At 35.2% G+C, this 24,021-nt stretch overlaps 2 protein-coding genes across 3 annotated transcripts in view; one reads left to right on the forward strand and one right to left on the reverse strand.

The window, feature by feature from the left end:
• LOC117332937 (importin subunit alpha-9-like) overlaps positions 1-15,993 on the reverse strand; it is an 18,131-nt gene extending 2,138 nt beyond the window's left edge. Inside the window, exons 1-11 of the mRNA XM_033892017.1 lie at positions 15,819-15,993; positions 14,587-14,681; positions 13,345-13,457; positions 8,205-8,388; positions 7,985-8,089; positions 7,153-7,229; positions 6,564-6,677; positions 4,730-4,826; positions 4,423-4,591; positions 1,642-1,733; positions 152-319 (exon numbers count right to left, since the gene is read on the reverse strand). Coding sequence (XP_033747908.1) covers positions 152-319; positions 1,642-1,733; positions 4,423-4,591; positions 4,730-4,826; positions 6,564-6,677; positions 7,153-7,229; positions 7,985-8,089; positions 8,205-8,388; positions 13,345-13,457; positions 14,587-14,681; positions 15,819-15,897 — 1,293 coding nt within the window. The 5' untranslated portion in view covers positions 15,898-15,993. The remainder of the gene's footprint in view (positions 1-151; positions 320-1,641; positions 1,734-4,422; positions 4,592-4,729; positions 4,827-6,563; positions 6,678-7,152; positions 7,230-7,984; positions 8,090-8,204; positions 8,389-13,344; positions 13,458-14,586; positions 14,682-15,818) is intronic.
• A 194-nt stretch (positions 15,994-16,187) lies between these two features.
• LOC117332940 (meiotic nuclear division protein 1 homolog) lies at positions 16,188-22,922 on the forward strand. 2 transcript variants are annotated; one of them, XM_033892021.1, is made up of 6 exons: positions 16,188-16,376; positions 16,833-16,898; positions 18,886-19,059; positions 21,209-21,316; positions 21,903-22,062; positions 22,664-22,922. In XM_033892021.1, exons 1-6 carry the CDS (start codon positions 16,374-16,376, stop codon positions 22,768-22,770), a joined length of 618 nt encoding a protein of 205 aa, XP_033747912.1. In that variant the 5' UTR covers positions 16,188-16,373; the 3' UTR covers positions 22,771-22,922. The 2 variants fall into 2 exon arrangements, with proteins under 2 accessions (XP_033747912.1, XP_033747913.1); XM_033892022.1 differs by lacking the exon at positions 16,188-16,376 and having other exon boundaries at positions 18,869-19,059.
• The last annotated feature ends 1,099 nt before the right edge of the window (positions 22,923-24,021 follow it).

The following is a 24,021-nucleotide window of genomic DNA, read 5'->3' on the forward strand; positions in this document are numbered from 1 at the left end:
TCTAATGAAGCTATTCACTTGTGTTTTTCTTCTTCTTTTTTATTACGGTAATTCTTTTTTTACAACTCTTGTATAAACTGCCAAATAAGACAGGGTGTCATATTAGACAGGTATCTTTACGAGAGCTATTTATGGACATTTCATCACCTACCCCTTCTGTCATTCGCAGCGTCATTTCAATAAGTGCTAATCCTAAGTTAAGAATCTCCACATCATGTGACTTCAACACTGGCACCACCTTCTGGAGAATCCCTTTATTCAACAGCTGCAGACAAAGTTCCTCGCCATGACAAGCAATGTTACACAGCAGATACAAAGCCTGAAAAGATATTTATATAACTATACATTAGTGGTGGGGATAAAATAAGCTAGATATGTAGAAGACATTCATATTATTGTGCCAGGGTGGTTAGTTTCAATTTCACTCTGTTGTTGTTTGCTTCTTGTTAAGTGTGGAGAGACATAAAACCAATTTTTTTCCTTTAAAACTCTTAACAATGGTTCCTTGTAGTGGTGAGGATTCAAGACAATTATACTCCTCTTTATTTTGAGATTTTACAAGTACAAATTAAAGACGACTTACTTTCATAAATACAGATACATCTCCTCTTTATTTTGAGATTTTACAAGTACAAATTAAAGACGACTTACTTTCATAAATACAGATACATATGTATTTATATTACATTTGATTTTATGAGATGATTACTATAGTTAGTTGAAATAATGAATTTCTGTTTGAGCAGCATTTAAGTTTTATGATCAAGGCAAAAATACTTGTGGAATCAAAAAGAACTGAGTCCACCCCAAACATCCTGTACCTGCATGTAGTAATATGTGTAAAGTTTTCAATTTTAAAGATAAGAATACCTTGACATAATTTATGTCTTGTCCTGATGAATATTATTCACTAGTGAATTATTTACTGAGAGAAAAACAAGGTTTACAGTATCCTCAACCCCTGCAAAGAAAACCATAGCAGAAATGTTGACATTGACCTTATACTACTGATCGATGGAAATATTCATGTATGAAAAATACTGTATTCGACCTAATGACCCCACTGTGCACTTACAAAAATACAAAAAAGTATTATTATATGTTTAATTACCACACCCTTCCTCTTTTCCTGAAAAGTTAGGTTTTGTTTATTTTGTTTAACGTCCTATTAACAGACAGCATCATTTAAGGTCATGCCAGGTTTTGGAGGTGGAGGAAAGCCAGTGCACAGGCATACAGTCAGTACCAGGCAACTGCCCATATGGCTTTCAAACTCGTGACCCGGAGGTGGAGGGCTAATGAACATTCTAAGCATTCTTGTGAAGCGTCAACAGATTGTCAGGATACATAGTTGCTATCGTGATCATAGTGTATAGATACCTGCATCAATGGAATTGAAATTATATAAATAGTAATATCAATGACCTTGACTTTTGATCAATCATGCCCACATTCAAACCATTACAATTTTTTGAAAGAAAATTGGTAAATTTTCATTAAATCTTCTCAGCCAAGTGACACAAGAAAGTCATACTCAAACATTCTAATTCAACATCACTTTCCAATTATCAGAAAGCGTGGTTCCATCCAGTCCAACTGGAACATTCTACTAAATGGAAATGCTACAGGAAAACAACTTACCTCCATCTTTATGTCGTAGGCTCCAGTGACTTGATCAAGGATAACTGGGAGGAGTGGCCCAAAGGCCAATGTATGACATGTGTGAGGTTCTCCTGGAGAAATACACAATAATCATAAAGGAACTGTTTATATGATATCGCTTTATTGTTTCCATGGCATCACAGAATTGTTGTAAATCCTCATCTCAACATTAGGATTTATGATTTTTGGCGGACTGATTGCATACAAAAGTATGTTTAATTCAACTGGGAATTTACTTATTGATGAGTATGTCATTGTAAGAAAATAATCAATCACATCTTGTGCTGACCAGCCAAACTCTAGCATTGAGATATATAATCCCCATCCATAAAACAAGCCCATGTAAGATTCTATACTCCCAACTCCACTTAGATGAAAATGGAACTAAATACACAATTTAGCCAAAGCTCAAAACATGTCAAACATACATTTTACTGCACAGTCATGATAAATAAACTTATTTATTTTACAACAATTGCAAAACAAGCGAATTTACATTACATTTTCATACAGGATAAGGGTTATGATGTGTGACCCTAAAGAATAAGATATTAGCACCCTATCACTCTTCATAAATACAACCGTCAATCAAGGAATGTAAAATGACATGTATGCGACAACAGAAAAAGTGATCCCATAGTGTCCGACCCAAGTGTCGTGATCTTCATACTGGCAGATGAAATGTAAACTAAATTTATTTTTGTAGAAATAAATTTTATTATACATGTACAAACAAGAGATCCCAGAGGGATCTTGGCGCCCACCATTGAATGATCTTTATAGGTTCCATGTCAGATTGATATTCTCTCTATTGTTCCCTTCCTCTTACTAATCTATGTAAATTATTCCCTTCCTCTTACTAATCTGTATAATTGAGAAACATACCTGCAGTACTTTTCAAACAAGGGGAACTTATATATATGAAATTTAAAATTTAGCGATAATGACTGTCTGTTGGCCATGTTGTTTTCAGATTGGTCCCAAAATGCAATACGAGGGACCAAGGGGAACCTACATATGTAATTTGAGAAAGATCCCTTCAGTACTTTTTTTTTTTGATTAAAATCTTTTTATTCAGGCAAAACATGTTGATATTACAAATATGTCCTCTCACAGGAGGGCTTGCACACGTCATTCATATATTTCCACACTACATATTTAAAAAACAAGGAGCCGCAAAGCTTGGCATTATCCCCCGCGCCCCGCAGTTGGTATGAAAACCCAAATACATGTATATATCAAGCTCAAAGTATGAGTTATTAAGGAAACAGTAATTTGGTATTTTTGATTAAGTCTCCATGGTGACAGAATAAATTCCGAAAATGGAAGGTCCGCAATAGCAAAAGGCACAACTAAGGCACTAGTCTGATATATACAGAAAGTTTCAAGGAGCTGCGTTGAACGGTTATGGAGTTATAGCCCGGAAACAAAAGGAAACAGTAATTTGGTATTTTTTATTAAGTTTCCATGGTGACAGAAAAAATACTGAAAATGGATGGTTTGCAATAGCAAAAGGCACAACTAGGGCACTAGTCTGATATATACAGAAATTTTCAAGGAGCTGCGTCGAACGGTTTTTGAGTTATAGCCCGGAAACAAAAGGAAACAGTAATTTGGTATTTTTTATTAAGTTTCCAAGGTGACAGAAAAAATACTGAAAATGGAAGGTCCACAATAGCAAAAGGCACAACTAGGGCACTAGTCTGATATATACAGAAATTTTCAAGGAGCTGCGTCAAACGGTTTTTGAGTTATAGCCCGGAATCAGTAATTTGGTATTTTTGACTAAGTTTCCATGGTGACAAAAAAGTACCGAAAATGGAAAGTCCGCAATAGCAAAAGGCACAACTAGGGCACTAGTCTAATATATATAGAAAGTTTCAAGGAGCTGCGTTGAACGGTTGTAGAGTTATAGCCCGGAAAAGAATCTCGGACGGACACACAGACGGAGGGACGGACGGACGGACGGAGGGACGAACGGACGGAGCCCAATTTAATATCCCCCGCAAACGCGTTTCGCGGGGGATAAAAAAAATTTCACATTCATTCTACTTGCATATTATGTCTTTAAATATAATTTATAAAGTACTCATTTCAGTAAATACATTGTATACAAATAAAGTAATAATAGATAAATAATTCAACAACTCTTTCAATAAAAGAGTACTACAAAAAATAATAATGATAATCAAGTGAAGAAAATAAATGCGTAAATATATTGGTGGAATATTAATATTAATCCGGAATCCAAACATGTGTTTTGGTCTGAATTAGTTTTTACCTGCGTGTGTCTGCATTGAGTGTGTCTCGGAATTTGGGAATTCTGTGAACCTAATGTGGTTGATGTAAGTATTGCTATTTCTTTATATATTTATATATGCAAGTGTATAGTTATTTGCAGTAAGATAATTTATGTATATGTTTTTAGAATGGTATGTGAGTTAAGTATTTTCTAGGCTAGATGTTCTCAACAGTATCACGCTCCCAGATACGTGGTCCGTGTTCGATGATATGTATGTGTATATGCTTTTATAAACAATTGGTCCCAAAATACAATATGCATAACTACGGACCAAGGGGAACCTACATATGAAATTTGAGAAAGATCAATCCCTTCAGTTCTTTTTGAGAAATAGCAATAACAAGAATTGTTTAGAGACGGATGGACGGACGGACGGACGAAGAGTGATTTGAATAGCCCACCATCTGATATTTAATTGATTGTATTGAATTTGAAGTTCTGCTTTCTGATCACCTCACCTGCCATATTGGAGAGGACCCAGAGGGTTTCCTTGCGGATGTGTCGGTGACTGGAGGACAGATAGGCGGTGAGAGTCTGAAGGAGTGACGGGTTTGTACATGCCATTTGTGTGTACTCGTCTAGACCACTACATATGTTACCCAGACAACGAAGTAAGGGGGTCACAATCTGGAATAACAAAATCACGCTGAACATCATAGACTAGATTCTGAGTTCATCATGTTGTGAGTTTATAGGACAATAAGGTCTATTAACACTGACCCATATTTGGAGTGTACATGTCTTTTTTCTTATTTTGACCATTACCTGAAATACATGGGGATTCGTCGACACAAGTTGAACAAGGATTTCAACAATCTGTGTGAGCAAGCCTAGTTTGACCATCTCTTCTGCAAATTCTGCACTGTCAAAAAAATCATATTATTTTTAATTTTGTAGAAAAAGTTTAAGTCACCATGTCACCTGCAAAAAAGCATTAGCACAAAAATCAAGAGGCCCAGAGGGCCTGTATCCCTCACCTGGTTGGATTTGACCAAACCTCAAAATAAATGTTCATGTTCAATTTGTTAATATCTACACTTGTTTGATGTCAAACAATGCTATATATGGTTATGGGGTTGGGATCTCAACCATTTCAAAAATATAACCAAGAAACTAAGACCCTAGGGGTGGGGAAAGACCCAAGGGCATATTTTTAGATCAGGATTGTGTTTAAGACCCCAGGGCATATTTTTAGATCAGGATTGTGTTTATCTCTTTATGCCCAACAATGCTATACATGGTTATAGGGTGGGGATCTCAATGGTTTCAAAGATATATCAAAGAACTTAGAAGTCCCTAGGGGTGGGGAAAGACCCCAGGGCTTATATTCATAACAGGATTGTGTTTATCTCTTGATGTCCAGCAATGCTATATATGTTTAAGGGGTGGGGATATCAAGGGTTTAAACTAGTAGCAATTTAAAGGATTTAGCTCAATATCCGCTATTGGGCCCCACCCCTCCAGGCCCCAGGGAGCCACACACTCCATTGATACATCGTTTGATCTCCCTTGCCCCATAATGCTCCAGACTGAATTTCATCAAAATCTATTCAGGCGTTCAGGACAAGTAGGGATTTAAAGGACTTACCTCAATTTCCTCTATTGGGCCCCACTAATCTGGCCCCAGGGGAGCAATATCCTCCGTTTATACAAAGTTCATTTGCCACATAATGCTCCAGACAGAAATTCATCAAAATCCATTCAGGCATTCAGGACTAGTTGGGATTTAAAGGATTAACCTCAATTTTCCTACTGGGCCCCTCCCCTCCGGCCCCAAGGGAGCCACACCCTCTGTTTATACAAAGTTTGATCCTTTTAGCCAAATAATGCTCCAGACCAAATTTCATCAAAATCCATTCAGGCGTTCAAGACTAGTAGGGATTTAAAGGATTAACCTCAATTTTCCGACTGGGCCCCTCCCCTCTGGCCCCAGGGGAGCCACACCCTCCGTTTATACAAAGTTTGATCCCCTTAGCCAAATAATGCTCCAGACCGAATTTCATCAAAATCCATTCAAGCGTTCAGGACTAGTAGGGATTAAAAGGATTAACCTAAATTTCCCCTACTGGGCCCCGCCCCGCCAGCCCCAGAAAAGCCACACCATTCATTTCTACAAAGTTTGATCCCCTTTGCCAAATAATGCTCCAGACTAAATTTCATCAAAATCCATTCAAGCGTTTGGGCCAGGTGAGCTAAAAATGATTTGGTACTCGGGCCCAGTCAAAAGAGCCCCTCATCTCATATATTTTTCCTTAATGAATAAAATTTCCCCTCGATATTCTTCACAGGCATCACATCACCAACAAACCTTTTCCCGGTTATATCCATTATGTTCACCAATCAAATTAATGTGAAACAAAGAACCATGATAAATCATTGTTTCCCACAAAATGGATAATGATTGGTTTGAAAAATAGCCGTATATAAACATATACTGATCATCCATTCATCTGACAGCATAATCTTTTTTACCATAATTATCAACAATATATTTTATTTACATTTTTTCAAGTATTGAAGAAAAGAATTAATTGACAAAGAAACACACTATAAAAAATGCTGTAGATGATCTGAAATTAAAATCCATTGAAAGGACTACCTGGCAGCTAGGTAAGTAAGGACCCAGGAGACCTCCGTTAAAATGCCTTCATTCTCCTGTGTGTTGGTCAGGTGGGTTTGAAGTAAGGGTAATGCCTTGGCTTGAACAATCTCCCTAAGATAAGAAAGAAAAGTTATACTAGCAAAACTAGAAATATTTGTAAAATATGCATCCTCCATTAGAAAATGTCACTGCTGGCAGCCTGAGCTTTGCATAGCATGGACTTTGCAATAATATGTTATATATTTGATTTATTTCAATTTTTTTCAGAGCCAGTAATTTTAGCAGGACTAGTAGTTTTAAACTTATAATACAGATTATTCTCTCCATGCAAATTAACAATACTGCACCACCCCCAAAAAACTTCACTTAGCAGTAAGTGCAGTACAATTGGTAAAATATGATTAAAATTCATACAATACCAATAAACGCAGCATACTTTGTTAAAAGTAAACCAAAATAGCAAATAAAATTCCCCTTCATAACTTTATAGATCTACACTATGAGATCTTAGTCTAAGAATAAATTCTGACATCTTTAAGTAAAGAATTGTTATAAACAAATTCATAATTTTAGTTATCTCCCTTACCTTGCTATGTCCTGAGATTCCTTCACCAGATTAGATAAGGCAAATGAAGCGGACTGCACAACTGATGGATGAGGTGACTAAACAAAAGAAATGTGTATTGGATCAAGCTAATATTTTTAAGTAAAACTTGATATTGGTAAATAAGCGTTCAATTACCCCAGTCTACAGAATTAAACAAGAGGCTCATGGGCCTAGCTTCATGGTCACCTGAGGTGTTGATGTCTTTGATTTTGTATATTTGACCCCTGTGACCTTAAATGAAGGTCAAGGTCATCCATTTGAACAAACTTGGTAGCCCTTCATCCCAACATGCTACAAAACCTAATATCAGGTCTCTGGGCCTCTTGGTTATCAAGGAGAAGTCATTTAAATATATAAGCATATTTGACCCTCATGACCTTGAACAAAGGTCAAGGTCAACCATTTGAACAAACTTGGTAGACCCTCATCCCAGCATGCTACAAACCTAATATCAGGTATATGGACATCTTGGTTACCAAGAAGAAGTTAAAGATCTCAGCATATATATATTTGACCTCTGTGACCTTGAATGGGTGTCAAGGTTATTCATTTGAACAAACTTGGTAGCCCTTCATCCCAGCATGCTACAGACCCAATATCATATCCCTGGGCCTGTCGGTTAATGAGAAGAAGTGGAAAATATAAATTAATTATGACAGACGTTGCATGATGGATGCCGGACAAAAGGTGATCGCAATAGATCAGCTGAGACTTTGTCTCGGGTGGCCTTCAAACCTTTTTGCAGATTTACAAGATTTCACAACAGGAGGACTTCACTTTTCAGTTGTAGAAGTCAGAACAAATGACTTACTTGTAGTAGTTGTACAAGGGGGAGGACAACACCCTGGGCCTGAATCAGGGTACGACTTTCCTTACTGTCTCCAGCCAAGTTCCCTAGTGCCCACGCACTCTGGTCCTAAAAAAATTCAATTGGAAATTGCCAATCTAAGTAATTAGTCAATTTTAACCATAGTCATCATCAAATGTATATATAAAAGATATCAGGAAAACCTGAAATTGACAAATCTTACCTGAATCACAGGTATCACACTGCTCAGGTACGTAACAAGGTAAGGTGCTACATATTTAGCGATAGCAATGGCATGTTGGTGTGTCCCTGCAGATATGTTAGTGATACACCAGGCCGCCTCCTGTTGTAGTTCAACATCCTGTCCTGTGTACAGGCCCACCAGCCAGCTCAGAGAGTTATCAATACTGTTGACAAATAATCAGATAGCTCATGCAGGGAGTTACCTTTACTGCCAACAAATCTAAAAAGCTCAGAGAGTTATCTATACAGCAACCAAATAATCGGATAGCTCAGAGTGTTATCTATACAGCAACCAAATAATCAGATAGCTCAGAGAGTTATCTATACAGCAACCAAATAATCGGATAACTCAGGGAGTTATCTATACAGCAACCAAATAATCGGATAACTCAGGGAGTTATCTATACAGCAACCAAATAATCGGATAACTCAGAGAGTTATCTATACAGCAACCAAATAATCAGATAGCTCAGAGAGTTATCTATACAGCAACCAAATAATCGGATAACTCAGGGAGTTATCTATACAGCAACCAAATAATCAGATAACTCAGGGAGTTATCTATACAGCAACCAAATAATCGGATAACTCAGAGTTATCTATACAGCAACCAAATAATCGGATAACTCAGGGAGTTATCTATACAGCAACCAAATAATCAGATAGCTCAGGGAGTTATCTATACAGCAACCAAATATAATCAGATAACTCAGGGAGTTATCTATACAGCAACCAAATAATCGGATAACTCAGGGAGTTATCTATACAGCAACCAAATAATCAGCTATCTCAGGGAGTTATCTATACAGCAACCAAATAATCGGATAACTCAGAGAGTTATCTATACAGCAACCAAATAATCAGATAGCTCAGAGAGTTATCTATACAGCAACCAAATAATCAGATAACTCAGGGAGTTATCTATACAGCAACCAAATAATCAGATAACTCAGGGTTATCTATACAGCAACCAAATAATCAGATAGCTCAGGGAGTTATCTATACAGCAACCAAATAATCAGATAGCTCAGGGAGTTACATTTTTTGTATCTATACAGCAACCAAATAATCAGATAACTCAGAGAGTTAACTTTACAGCAACCAAATAATCAGATAGCTCAGGGAGTTACATTTTTTGTATCTATACAGCAACCAAATAATCAGATAACTCAGAGAGTTAACTTTACAGCAACCAAATAATCAGATAGCTCAGGGAGTTACCTATACAGCAAACAAATAATCAGATAACTCAGGGAGTTATCTATACAGCAACCAAATAATCGGATAGCTCAGAGAGTTATCTATACAGCAACCAAATAATCGGATAGCTCAGAGAGTTATCTATACAGCAACCAAATAATCAGATAGCTCAGAGAGTTATCTATACAGCAACCAAATAATCGGAAAACTCAGAGAGTTATCTATACAGCAACCAAATAATTGGATAACTCAGGGAGTTATCTATACAGCAACCAAATAATCGGATAACTCAGGGAGTTATCTATACAGCAACCAAATAATCAGATAGCTCAGAGAGTTATCTATACAGCAACCAAATAATCGGATAACTCAGGGAGTTATCTATACAGCAACCAAATAATCAGATAACTCAGGGAGTTATCTATACAGCAACCAAATAATCGGATAACTCAGAGTTATCTATACAGCAACCAAATAATCGGATAACTCAGGGAGTTATCTATACAGCAACCAAATAATCGGATAACTCAGGGAGTTATCTATACAGCAACCAAATAATCAGCTATCTCAGGGAGTTATCTATACAGCAACCAAATAATCGGATAACTCAGAGAGTTATCTATACAGCAACCAAATAATCAGATAGCTCAGAGAGTTATCTATACAGCAACCAAATAATCAGATAACTCAGGGAGTTATCTATACAGCAACCAAATAATCAGATAACTCAGGGTTATCTATACAGCAACCAAATAATCAGATAGCTCAGGGAGTTATCTATACAGCAACCAAATAATCAGATAGCTCAGGGAGTTACATTTTTTGTATCTATACAGCAACCAAATAATCAGATAACTCAGAGAGTTATCTATACAGCAACCAAATAATCAGATAACTCAGAGAGTTAACTTTACAGCAACCAAATAATCAGATAGCTCAGGGAGTTACCTATACAGCAAACAAATAATCAGATAACTCAGGGAGTTATCTATACAGCAACCAAATAATCAGATAGCTCAGGGAGTTACCTATACAGCAACCAAATAATCAGATAACTCAGGGAGTTATCTATACAGCAACCAAATAATCGGATAGCTCAGAGAGTTATCTATACAGCAACCAAATAATCGGATAGCTCAGAGAGTTATCTATACAGCAACCAAATAATCGGATAACTCAGAGAGTTATCTATACAGCAACCAAATAATTGGATAACTCAGGGAGTTACCTATACAGCAACCAAATAATCAGATAGCTCATAGGAGTTATCCTATACAGCAACCAAATAATCAGATAGCTCAGAGAGTTATCTATACAGCAACCAAATAATCAGATAGCTCAGGGAGTTACATTTTTTGTATCTATACAGCAACCAAATAATCAGATAGCTCAGAGAGTTATCTATACAGCAACCAAATAATCAGATAGCTCAGGGAGTTATCTATACAGCAACCAAATAATCAGATAGCTCAGGGAGTTACATTTTTTGTATCTATACAGCAACCAAATAATCAGATAGCTCAGAGAGTTATCTATACAGCAACCAAATAATCAGATAGCTCAGGGAGTTACATTTTTGTATCTATACAGCAACCAAATAATCAGATAACTCAGAGAGTTATCTATACAGCAACCAAATAATCAGATAGCTCATAGAGTTATCTGTACTGTAAACACATAATCAGCTATCTCAGGGAGTTATCTGTACTGTAAACACATAATCAGCTATCTCGGGGAGTTATCTGTACTGTAAACACATAATCAGCTATCTCAGGGAGTTATCTGTACTGTAAACACATAATCAGCTATCTTAGGGAGTTATCTGTACTGTAAACACATAATCAGCTATCTCAGGGAGTTATCTATACTGTAAACACATAATCAGCTATCTCAGGGAGTTATCTGTACTGTAACTACATAATCAGCTATCTTAGGGAGTTATCTGTACTGTAAACACATAATCAGCTATCTCACGGAGTTATCTGTACTGTAAATACATAATCAGCTATCTTAGGGAGTTATCTGTACTGTAAACACATAATCAGCTATCTTAGGGAGTTACCTGTACTGTAAATACATAATCAGCTATCTCAGGGAGTTATCTGTACTGTAAACACATAATCAGCTATCTCAGGGAGTTATCTGTACTGTAAACACATAATCAGCTATCTCAGGGAGTTATCTGTACTGTAAATACATAATCAGCTATCTCACAGAGTTATCTGTACTGTAAACACATAATCAGCTATCTCAGGGAGTTATCTGTACTGTTAACACATAATCAGCTATCTCGGGGAGTTATCTGTACTGTAAACACAGAATCAGCTATCTCGGGGAGTTATCTGTACTGTAAACACATAATCAGTTATCTCGGGGAGTTATCTATACTGTAAACACATAATCAGCTATCTCAGGGAGTTATCTATACTGTAAACACATAATCAGCTATCTCAGGGAGTTATCTGTACTGTAAACACATAATCAGCTATCTCAGGGAGTTATCTGTACTGTAAACACATAATCAGCTATCTCAGGGAGTTATCTATACTGTAAACACATAATCAGCTATCTCAGGGAGTTATCTGTACTGTAAACACATAATCAGCTATCTTAGGGAGTTATCTGTACTGTAAACACATAATCAGCTATCTCAGGGAGTTATCTGTACTGTAAACACATAATCAGATAGCTCAGGGAGTTATCTGTACTCTAAACACATAATCAGCTATCTCAGGGAGTTATCTGTACTGTAAACACATAATCAGCTATCTTAGGGAGTTATCTGTACTGTAAACACATAATCAGCTATCTCAGGGAGTTATCTATACTGTAAACACATAATCAGCTATCTCAGGGAGTTATCTGTACTGTAAACACATAATCAGATAGCTCAGGGAGTTATCTGTACTCTAAACACATAATCAGCTATCTCAGGGAGTTATCTGTACTGTAAACACATAATCAGCTATCTTCGGGAGTTATCTGTACTGTAAACACATAATCAGCTATCTCAGAGAGTTATCTGTACTGTAAACACATAATCAGCTATCTCAGGGAGTTATCTATACTGTAAACACATAATCAGCTATCTCAGGGAGTTATCTGTGCTGTAAACACATAATCAGCTATCTCAGGGAGTTATCTGTACTGTAAATACATAATCAGCTATCTCGGGGAGTTATCTGTACTGTAAACACATAATCAGCTATCTCGGGGAGTTATCTGTACTGTAAATACATAATCAGTTATCTCAGGGAGTTATCTGTACTGTAAACACATAATCAGCTATCTTAGGGAGTTATCTGTACTGTAAACACATAATCAGCTATCTCAGGGAGTTATCTGTACTGTAAACACATAATCAGCTATCTCAGGGAGTTATCTATATTGTAAACACATAATCAGCTATCTCGGGGAGTTATCTATACTGTAAACACATAATCAGTTATCTTATAATTAGGGAGTTAGCTGTTCTACATACATATAATCAGACAGCTCAGGGATTTTTCTATACTGCAAACAAAAAATCAGTCAGAATTTAATTTCAATCAAATAGATATTTGATTCGAGAACCATCATGCAAATTGTTTGTGTGGTTGACAAAATTAGAATCCTGAACATTATTTCGTCTCCTGTCCAAACTACTCTAACTACAGAGATATGTTTAATGACATTTAATATTTTACCTAGTTTGATTACACTTGTAATTCATAATTGGGTTGATTATAAATAATTTTACATCTACAAAATTAATTTTCTTATGTACAACTCATGAATATTATTCAGCAATTCAAATAACCTACAATAATGTATGTACCTGTAGTAAGTTCTATCATGATATTTCATCCATTTCTTCTAAAATCATATTTTCAATATACATGAACATGTGTATTTTTTTCTCAAATGACAGTGAAAGTTACCTGAAGAAGACATCAATATACACGGTCCCCTGTGAGAATGCTTGCTTCAATAGCTTTAGGTTTTCAATTCTATGAGGACCAGGTTTTTGGAGACCAGCTGTTGCATTTCTCACCTGATAATAAACCAGAATAATATTACATTTTTAGGTGCATGTAACAGTTCATTTGATAACAAAAACCAGCAACATATCAGTCACTAGGTACAGTGCTAGACATAAGGTGACGAGAGACAGGTAGGCATCACTACCCGAGGTGATGCAGCAGGTGACAAGATGTTGCTGAAACGGCAAGGGCAACACTTCGCAGTACCAGCAAGTGGTAGCGAGAGCTGATCGGTCCCTGGTTGGGCCTGATTAACCCAGCGGGTGCACCTCTCAAGGACGTCATGGAAAGTGCCAAAAAGTCTGAGGAAGGAGGATCCACCTGATGATGGGACTGGCCAGCATTGGATTAGTCTATCTGGTGTATTCAAGGTATTCAGAGTTAACAATGAGGTTTTTCGTTAAGTAATGGAAAAAACACATATTTACAAAATAATTATACATGCATTTACATGTATGTAATGCAATCTTCGTTCGATGATGAATTGCCAGAAGGCCTATTGTAAATAATTAGAAAACATACATTGCATCACTACAGTATTTTATATTCAACAATAGAAATTTTAAACTTTAAAAAATTTGAAGAATTAAAACAAGCACATTCTACTTTTAAAAGTATACATTTACAATTATATATGTAAGCTGTCGTGATGTACATTTATGCATTTTTTGTACAAGTACATATACTATGATATATAATTATCATAAAATTCAAATATTGTTTTCTTTGACATTTACTTCACTTTGTAACCATTAAGTTAAAGGCATAGGGTCTATGAGAATTCATGTGAAAAATATATGTCCAGTTTTCAGAGTTGAATTAAGAAATTAATCAAAATATGAAAAACTTATTAGTGTTTTATTTTCACTCTCATAATGATGACTAAAGATATATTGGTGATTGCTTTCAAATGATTTTCAACAATAAACATACAAAAATCTAAGTAAATACAAAAACATGTATCTAATTTTAAGAAGAACTTTTAAAATCAAAAGATTTCCTAATGTTTGTAATTGTAATCAAAAGTTATCATAATTTCCTGATATTTACTGTATGCATATATTATAATCTGTGTAAAAATTACATGCAGCATGATGATGCTTGAGCATTACTGTTATAATAACTTAAACATATACCAACCTCGTCTTGTGTGACTTCAGCTCCAGCCTCAGCCTCTGTTATAAAACGGAACCTCTTTGCACTGAGAACTTTATCCTTTTTCTCCTTTCTTAATGCTTAATGTAAAAGATAAAACAATCTATTTATCAGTGTTAATATCTTGGCATGTTACTCAAAAAGATATGACATGCTCAGTACTCACGAGATATATATTTTTATACAATGATATGTTTGGAGTAATATACAAATAAATTTAAACGTCCTCACAACAGTCAGGATTCTATTAGGATGGATTAAATATATAATGGGGCGTGGGATAGGACAGACAGGATCCTATGTAAGAATGCATATGGCTTATATAATGGGAAGTGGGACACCCACAACCAGGATCCTATTATGATGTCTTATATATTTAATGGGGTGTGGGACACCCACAGCCAGGATCCTATTAGAATGGCTTATATATGGAACGCGAGACACCCACAGTCAGTATACCATTAGGATAGCTTATACAGTATAATGAAGTGTGGGACATCAACAGTAAGGATCCTATTAGGATAGCATATATTTTGGAGCGTGGGGTGTCCTGGACACTGCAACAGCCATGCATGATTGTATTCAGGATAGCTTATATAATGGAGTCCAGGACATCTGGACAGTCAGTACGTATTACATTAGGATAGCTTATAAAATGGAGAGCAGGATACCAACAGTCAGTTCGTTGACCGAGTAAGAACTAACCAATCATGTACATGTACACTTGGCAAAAAAATAAAACTACCAAGGGAGAAATTCTGGATTTCGAAGCCAGGGAATGAAAACTTCCCTTGCTAAAGGGAAGAGATGGAATGACGTTTTCAGCAGAATTATGAAAAAAAAGCAAGTTACGTATATATTTGTAATTATTTTGCCGAATAACCCGAGTTTCCTCTGGCATGGTGTCAGCGCCAGAGGAAACTCGCCGGGCTATTTGCCGAAGTACACGTAGGACGCTCTTGAGTTGAGCAGTTGAGCTGTTGGGAGCTTACATCAGCTGTACATGTGTTACCCATTGTCATATTCACGACGCCAAGCTACAGTAACATAGAACTAATATTCATTCACTGCAGTGCTATCCGGCAGTCATCTGTCAGAAATTGTCCGTCCGTCGTTCAGAGCTACAATGTACGTACATGTATACGTTATCGCAGCTAGACCATGCTATGTATAACCTGGTTCGATTCTGTTATTTCTATGCAAGTGATTTATCTTACCGATATCCTCGTTTCTAGTCCGATCTCTGATCGCCTGGACACCATCAGCTTTGTGTTTGTATTGTGCTTTTCGATCCATGTTAAATTAAAAACAAATAAAAACCTAGTTTCAAACATTGAAAGTTTCACCCTACGTCCATGTTTATTTCTGTCCGAGATTTTCAATGAGAGTAGTCTCCCCTCTCTATTTCTTTTAAACGGATCACGGATTGACGGATTACTTTCACTAACGAAAATATATTGTCTTGATTTCTTTGAAAATATTGTTGATGTGTATGATTGTATATTATTTATAACTTATCAAGTCATTTTAATATTTACGAGTTGTAGACAAACATATATTTTTCTATCTTTACTTATCAACTAGGTTCTGACACCCCCGAAACGAACGACCCCGGAAGTTCAAAAGCGCGCCATATTTGATACGACGAAAGTTAGTGTGCATGTATTCTGATATAAGTTCTAATGTGGGACTCTTAACTTTCAACGACGAGTATGACAGCACCGACTGAGATATGATATGTTCCTATTTGATGTTTTTAGAATACATATACAATGGTAAAGTATTTGGAAAACGATTTTTATGAAAGCATTGACCTTCAATAGAATCAATGTTCAATATTATTAGGGACTATTATTGATTTAAGGCTTGTCCTTAAACTAAGGAATAAGCTAACCACGGGCCACAAACCCTTTCTATACAGCTAAATATGGTAACTTATAACACAGGTACGTGGGGCCAGGAACGAAAGTTATAATCAACTTGTTTAATTTCAAGTTGTAACATCATATTTTTTGTCTATTTATGCACAGATACAAAACAAGTGAATGCTATTTTTTAAGTTATGTCTTCTGGGATGAATACAAAGAATTTTGATATCCTTGGTTCAAATCGCAGTCCAGCTGCCCTGTTCACCTTTCTATACATGTATATGTAGTGTCCTGAATTCTAATTATATAATAACTATGATAGCTGTATTGGAATTGTGAATCATGAAGTTTTCTTTTTTTCAGTCTAAAAAGAAAGGTTTGAGTGTTGATGAGAAGAGATCTCGCATGATGGATTTTTTCTTTGAAAAGGTAAGAAAACAATCATCATAATACATAGTTTGATAGACAGCTATTGATTAGGTGGCAATATCTTTATTTTTCTCACCAACTGTTTATGTCCTGTCCTGTGTGCTACACAAATCTCCATATCATATCCATTGATTTAAGATGGACATATTTATTATCTTCTGTGTCCATCCCTCTGTCTGATTCTGTCCATCAAACAGTGGGGTACAGGAGATACTCCTATAAATAATGTATCTTCTCAGAAGCACCTGGGTGTGTTCTTCTCAAGGGATGGTCGTTGGATAGATCAAGTTAATTACATACAAATAATGTACTTATTGCCAAAACTTCATCTAAAATCAATATAATGAGATCGTTGAAATTTCAGTTAGACAGACAAACTTTGCAAACTATTTATTTCTCTTTTATACAATCACGACCACTCCTTGAATATGCCGATATTGTATGGGGAAATATTCCTAAAGATTTGGAAAAAAAAACTTGAAAATTTTAATATTGAAGCTGCACGTATAGTAACAAAGCTAACCAGTACTGATAAATTGTTCAATGAGGTAGGATGGACTAGTTGATTTGACCATAGACAAAATCGAAAAATTCTTCAATTTCATAAAATGTTCTATCAATATACTCCCCAATATTTATATAGTTAACACAGTTTCAGAGGGACATAAATATGATACAAGAAACTCGGACCAAACATTTGTCACTCCAATATTGTGCAAAACTGCTTTTTATAAACAATCGTTTTTACCCTCTACAATAGATCAATGGAATAAGCTTCCTCCTCACGGTCGATCAAACCCATCTGTTTCTGCTTTAAAATCTTACCTCGATCAACAGTTAAGCAGGAAAATACCTATCCACTACACATTTGGATCCCGAAAGGGTCAAATTTACCATGCTCGTCTATGAATGGAATGTAGTTCCTTAAACAGTTATTTATATAATAGAAATATTGTTCAGTCTCCGCTTTGTCTGTACGGCCAAGTTGAAAACGCTACCCACTTCCTTTTAGAATGTGCCAGGTACGACGACATAAGAAGGCAGTATTTATATTCCTTTCCTTTTAATATTACAATAGATATCTTACTGTTTGGGAACCAGACACTTTCACTACAAGAAAATAAGGTCATCGTCTTAGCTATTCAAGATTATATACTAAAACAAACAGGTTTTCATAAAATTTTATTCATCCCAAAAGTATGTTTTTGTACTTAAAGTTGTTTGTATCAACAACCTAAACTCTACAACAAGTATTCACCATTTTCCTTTTCTTCTCCTTGCTTTAACTTTTGTTACTCATTGTTCTTATATGGTCTTATATGGCAAATAATATGTTGTCCATCCTCAATATATTTGCTGTTTATGATAAGGTGATAGATTTACATAAGTGTCTGAGACACTTGTTTCTATTTCCTATTCTGTACATTCAATTTTGTAACTAGAGTGTATATATGTTTTGAAATGCCCTGAATAAAAGAAAGTTTAAACCGAACAGTGGGGTAAAGTATCTTGAGTGGTCTACAGTTCAGATGTGATCTAGACTACTTATTATTTTTTTGTGGAGTAACAATAATGATTTCACAATGTTGATTCAATTGAATTAGTGAAACAGTTTCATTCTTTTTCATTTTTTTTTCATTTTTTCATCTTCATTTTTTTCTGCAAGTTTCTTCAGTGGTCAACAGTTCATTTAGACAATATGTTATTGTTTACATGTATGTGCCAGGTTCTTTGTCATAGATTTAACATCCAACATGAAAAAATCATTGCAATGGGTTAGACATATTCATTAGCATCTGTTTGTGGTGCTCTTAGTTTTATGAACAACAATGATTGATTGGGATTTTGAACATTTCAGTCAGTGACTGTAAAGTGTTTATAACAAAAAAAGGAAGTGAATTATTGAGTTCCAAATCTGTTAAAATTTTTAGTGCTGTTGATGGTGATTTAAATTCTAGTTTTATAAAAAGATTACTGCTCATCACAGAAAGACTTCTTCACCCTGAAGGAGTTGGAGAGGATGTGTCAGAAGGAGAAGGGAATCACGTCCATGTCGGTGAAGGACATCCTCACCAGTCTTGTTGATGATGCTATGGTGGATACAGACAAGATTGGAACTTCTGTCTACTTCTGGGCATTCCCCAGTAAGGCCAGTCAAAATGTAAGAACAAAAATACCCTAAAATCAATCAAATTTTTCGATTTTTTTGAATCTATATATGCATATAAGCGGGAGTCGGTGTTTTAGTCGATGCAAATACACGGGATTAAAATACAAAGATAAAGAAGAAGAAAATCGGGACCTGAGAATTTTATGCAAATAAGCGGGATATTCAAATAACTGATATGCAAATAAGTGGACTCCTCTGTATACCAATATGGCTCTCTTTCTCCATTAATGAAGTCTTCCTTTTCCTTTCCCTCTAACATGACTATGGCAGTGATGGAATGCACCCATCACAAACCAAAAAGACAAGCATTATTGTATCAAGTGAATATGGAAATGTTATTAATTAATTGTCTATTATCAAAATGTGAGTACACCAATATAGCTCTCCTTCTCCAATTATTTAGTCTTCTTGCTCCATTTTCTTTCCTTTTAAAAAAAATTAAAACTACAGCATCGATGGAATGCCCATACCAACCAAAAAGATTATTTAATGCAGTATTGTATCAAGTGAATACAAATATTGAAATGCACTTGATTAATTGTTTAATCAAACAGCCACTGAGAAAATACAATTTCATGTCAAAGTGAAGTCTATAAAGACAAAAAGAAATTGGTTGAAAACTGATCAGGGTCAGGCTCTACAGAGATAAACATAAAAGTAAAAAATCAAAGTGCAACTCAGTAAAACACTGTTTTATTAATTAATTAATTATAAGCCTACCAAGTTTCAGGTAGATCTATAAAAGAAATGTGGGAGATCTTCAGACAAGAGTCAGATACTAAAACAAACAAAGGGCAATAACTTTTGCAAAAATATTTGAATCTAAATGCTTTTCAAGGAAACACAAAAATATATCATGATTATAAAGGCTACTAAGATTCAAAGAGATCAGTTAAATTATCTGCCTTTCAGGGAAACACAACTACACATCATGATTATAAAGCATACTAAATTTTAAAGTCATATTGTGATGGGGTTATAAAAAGTGGCAAGCAGGGTATTTTATATGGGATGGTGTTCAGATAAAATAGTCTTTCTCCTTAAAACAATGCACTTCCTGAAAAAAAGTGGGTCATTTTCTATGTTTCAAAATGCTATGGGGATTTCTGAAACCCAAAGAGTATCAATATAGCCTCTGACCCATCATTTGTATTGAAATGTGTGTGTCCCACTTTCGGTCCTTTCCTCTGAATAATATTCAAACTTCAAGTTCAGCCATTGCCCCGCTTCCATTTTCTGTTCTCAATAATTATTCTGATTACAATAGAAGCATGTTTCTCAAGTCCAGCAGCCACTTGAAGTAGCTTTACTTTTGCATTTTCATCCAATATTTCTGCTGTAACAGGGTTTGAAAATTCAACTCTTTATAACTAGCTAAAATCCAGTTTAATTGAAGGAAATGCTAGTTAAAATTTTGTCCACTCATTAATTTTTGCTAGTATGTTTTTCCCCCCGACAATCTGTTCATATACATGATACACGAGAATAAATAATGAAAATATAAGTGGAAAATAGACACCAACATTAGAAATTATGACAAATGAAATCTTTCTGATAAGTGGTGTGTTTCCTGTATTTTCGCTCCTTTACTTTGTGTTAAAATGAATGAAAACATCGCTATAAAAATGAATTGCTGGTGATGAAAAAAGTTAATTTTGACCCCTGTGTAAAGCACTATAGAGTGGAATAGATAGTGAATCCGAAAAAAAGCTAAATTTTTCACCAAATAAGCCTGTTCCCACAAAGAAGGTCTCATCCATATATTGTCAATATAATGTGAACAGGTGGGGTGTCCTGCTGGGTGTCTTCCGCAGTATGCTTCATTAAGGTTGCACTATAGAGTTGACATCAGTTCCACGCTATTGTAAGGAGACAAACATGAACGTAATGAAGCCTCCCAAAACACAAACATTCAACGCATGCATACATCGCACACACAGGGGAGGCTATATCCTTAATGACCATTGCTGTTGATAGGATGTTAAACAATACTTAACCAAACCAATGAGACCCCTTCTTCATTTTTTTCCACATAAAAGTTAAAATCTTAAATTTTAATCCTATACTTTTACATGGGAAGAGGGCTTTAAAGATAAATAAAATGCTGATCAATATAAATCAGTGTTAATGTTTTATTCAGAGAAAACGAAAAATCAGTGACCTTACTAGTCAGCTGGAAGATTTAGAGAGCAAGAAGCTGGCATTAACAACGTCTGTATCAAAGGCCAAAGTTGGCAAGGAAGACAATGTGAGTACATCATTCTGTACTCTCTTGTAGCTGGTATAGTTTATCATTATCCACATAGTTACATCATTACATCTATAAATGTTTATTATTTATATCTAGCTTTTAATACAACAAATGTTTTATACATTTTCAGATATTTTACAAAAAGTATAAGCCTAAAAATTTCATTTGTTTATCCATTTTTTTTTAATAAATGGCATTATAATGTTCATATCTGTCTACTTCTCTACAAACCTCCAAATTAGTTGAGGTGTTGGTGAATTATTATTGTTAATTTCACTTTTCGATTTTCATTGTTTTCTATATTTCTGAGCTTCAGAATACTATCCTGATGTTTTACATTGGCTGACACCACTTACTATGATAAAGCACAATTTACCATAGAAATTTGAATTTTCTTTTTTTTCATATTTGAAACATCCTACAGTTAGCGTACAAGACAAAGACTTATTAAAACACGCTGAACTGGGATAATAAAGATAATTTTATCAAATGATTTTGCAATTTCAATTATTATGGAGGAAGTTTGGGAATTTGATATGATCATAAATTTAATTTTTATGAAGTTAATGTGATATAACTACAGGAGGATCGATCCGAGTTGTTGGCAGCACTTGCAGAGAGAAGGGAGGAGAAATCTCGTCTGATGTCAGAATTGGAACTCTACAGGGAATGTGACCCAGAAGTTCTACAGGAAGTTCAGAACCAGACAACTGTTGCTAGGGAGGCAGCCAACAGATGGACAGGTAAGATAGTATCAAAAAGATACACAACAAAACAGATTATTGAAACAGAGAAAGTGAAATCCCAGTTGAGCTTAGGTCTGATGCCCAAGTCTATTAGATTTGGTCTATGGGCAAATAAATATTAGTGGCTTCCGGCTGGTATTAGGCTGATTGTAAAATGCAAATTTTCATGCATAGATTCTTTTCTGACTTGTGATTTATTTTCCAATCTTTAACCTATTAAGCAGTGCCAATTCTCTTGTAATGTTTATCTTTTCCTTTGGCAATTTTAAGATGCTACTGATTCAGTTAGTTTAGACCTCTATGTTTCTTATGAAGTTAAATTAGCCAGGTAGATCACTTTACAGTCACGCTGGAATTAAATTCTTTGTCCTGTGAATGGATATGGTCAGTTAAGTTTTGTTTGTTTGCATTTTTTCAATACCTAATATTAAATATTGTTAATAAATTGATAATAACCACTTAAGATTTTGTTCTATTCTGTTAGAGGTACCCAGAATTATCTTCCCTTTCCATGTATTTCAGATTAATTGAGGTTTAGATAGAAATAAATATTTCTTGTTCTTGTTTTTTTTTCAAAGATTTCAATTTTCGTTTCCAGATAATGTGTTTTCTATCAAGTCCTGGATTAAACGGAAGTTTTCCTTTGAAGAAAGTGTGATTGACAAACAGTTTGACATCCCAGAAGATTTTGATTACATGGAATGAGAGTTTTTGTTTTGTTATACAATAAATACTTGATATGTCATCTTGTTTGGATATTTCACCTCGGAGTAATACTTAGAAGTATTGATCATTGGTTTAGTTTTTTTCTAAACATCCTAACTTCTCAAGAATAAAAGAGCCTACTGGGCATTAAATTTGAAATCTTTTATTGAATATAATAGTCATGTTGTGACCCTGGGTCTCTTTGTTAATTAATATTTTAAAGTATTTTTTTAAATAAATAAATTTTATCATGCTTGATTCCTAGCAATGTCATTGGTTTCAGATGTCAAATATCTTCTAATGGAATACCAAGATGTTAGTAATAATCGAAGCTGTAGTTAATGAAGCTGCACATTGTCCACTTTGTGTACATAAACAATTCCCTATCAGAATTATAAGGTCAAAATGATCTTTTAGTCCATGTTGTTTCCATGTTTCCCTCCAATCACCCTTCTATAATAAGTCTCATCCAGGGGCTATCTCACTGGAACTTTATACATGGCTAAGCCTAGGATCAAAAGTAGGTCACTCTCACCTATGTTTTTTACCTTTGACCTACATCAAAGAAACAGTTTCTCTGGGCACTACTAGTCACAGGAACTTCTTGCTTGGGGCATCCTGGTGCACCTATAGGTGAGTAGGTATAGCTAGGTGTGTGTCATGTACCAAAGTAGGTCACCATGACCTATATATTGACCTTTAACCTACAAAATGTACATTAAAAAAAAAGTTTTTCAGGGCTGTATTGCACTTGCACTACTCGTCACTTTGACTTCATACTCTGAGGTAGTGCACATGTACTGAAAGTAGTTCACTTTGACCTTCATGCATTTTGACCTCTGACCTACCTCAAAGAATACATTGCCCATTCACATTTGGTTATAATTAGGAACATAAATCCACTGAACTTTTTTTTTAATTTTTTTTTTTGATCTTTGGTATGGGAAGTGTGTTCATTGTTTACTGTAGCTGCTTAAATAGGAAAATAACACTGTCCGATAAATGTTGAGTGTTTTCAGTGCGACATAAATCTAGCTTGGTTAATACTAGTCAATTCATCTGATAATAGAACAGATATGGTACTTTGATGGTAATTGTATTCAACTTTCAACAGAACAATTTTTTTAGACAGAAACTCCCTCTTATTAAAAGAGCAGATTCAAATTTGCCCTTTTTTATCCAAAATCCCACAAAAACTCATAAAAAGAAATTTCTTCCAAAGTTTTAAATTTAAGTTGTAAATTTCTTTTC

Source organism: Pecten maximus, chromosome 8, assembly GCF_902652985.1.
Source record: "Pecten maximus chromosome 8, xPecMax1.1, whole genome shotgun sequence".
In the NCBI taxonomy this organism is placed as follows: domain Eukaryota; kingdom Metazoa; phylum Mollusca; class Bivalvia; order Pectinida; family Pectinidae; genus Pecten; species Pecten maximus.

What these genes read in the sequence shown, in the direction of transcription:
- LOC117332940 (XM_033892021.1), top strand. An exon ending in CCAGTAAGGCCAGTCAAAAT is followed by an intron (nt 19,060 to 21,208) that starts GTAAGAACAAAA and finishes TGTTTTATTCAG; the next exon opens with AGAAAACGAAAAATCAGTGA. An exon ending in AAGTTGGCAAGGAAGACAAT is followed by an intron (nt 21,317 to 21,902) that starts GTGAGTACATCA and finishes ATATAACTACAG; the next exon opens with GAGGATCGATCCGAGTTGTT.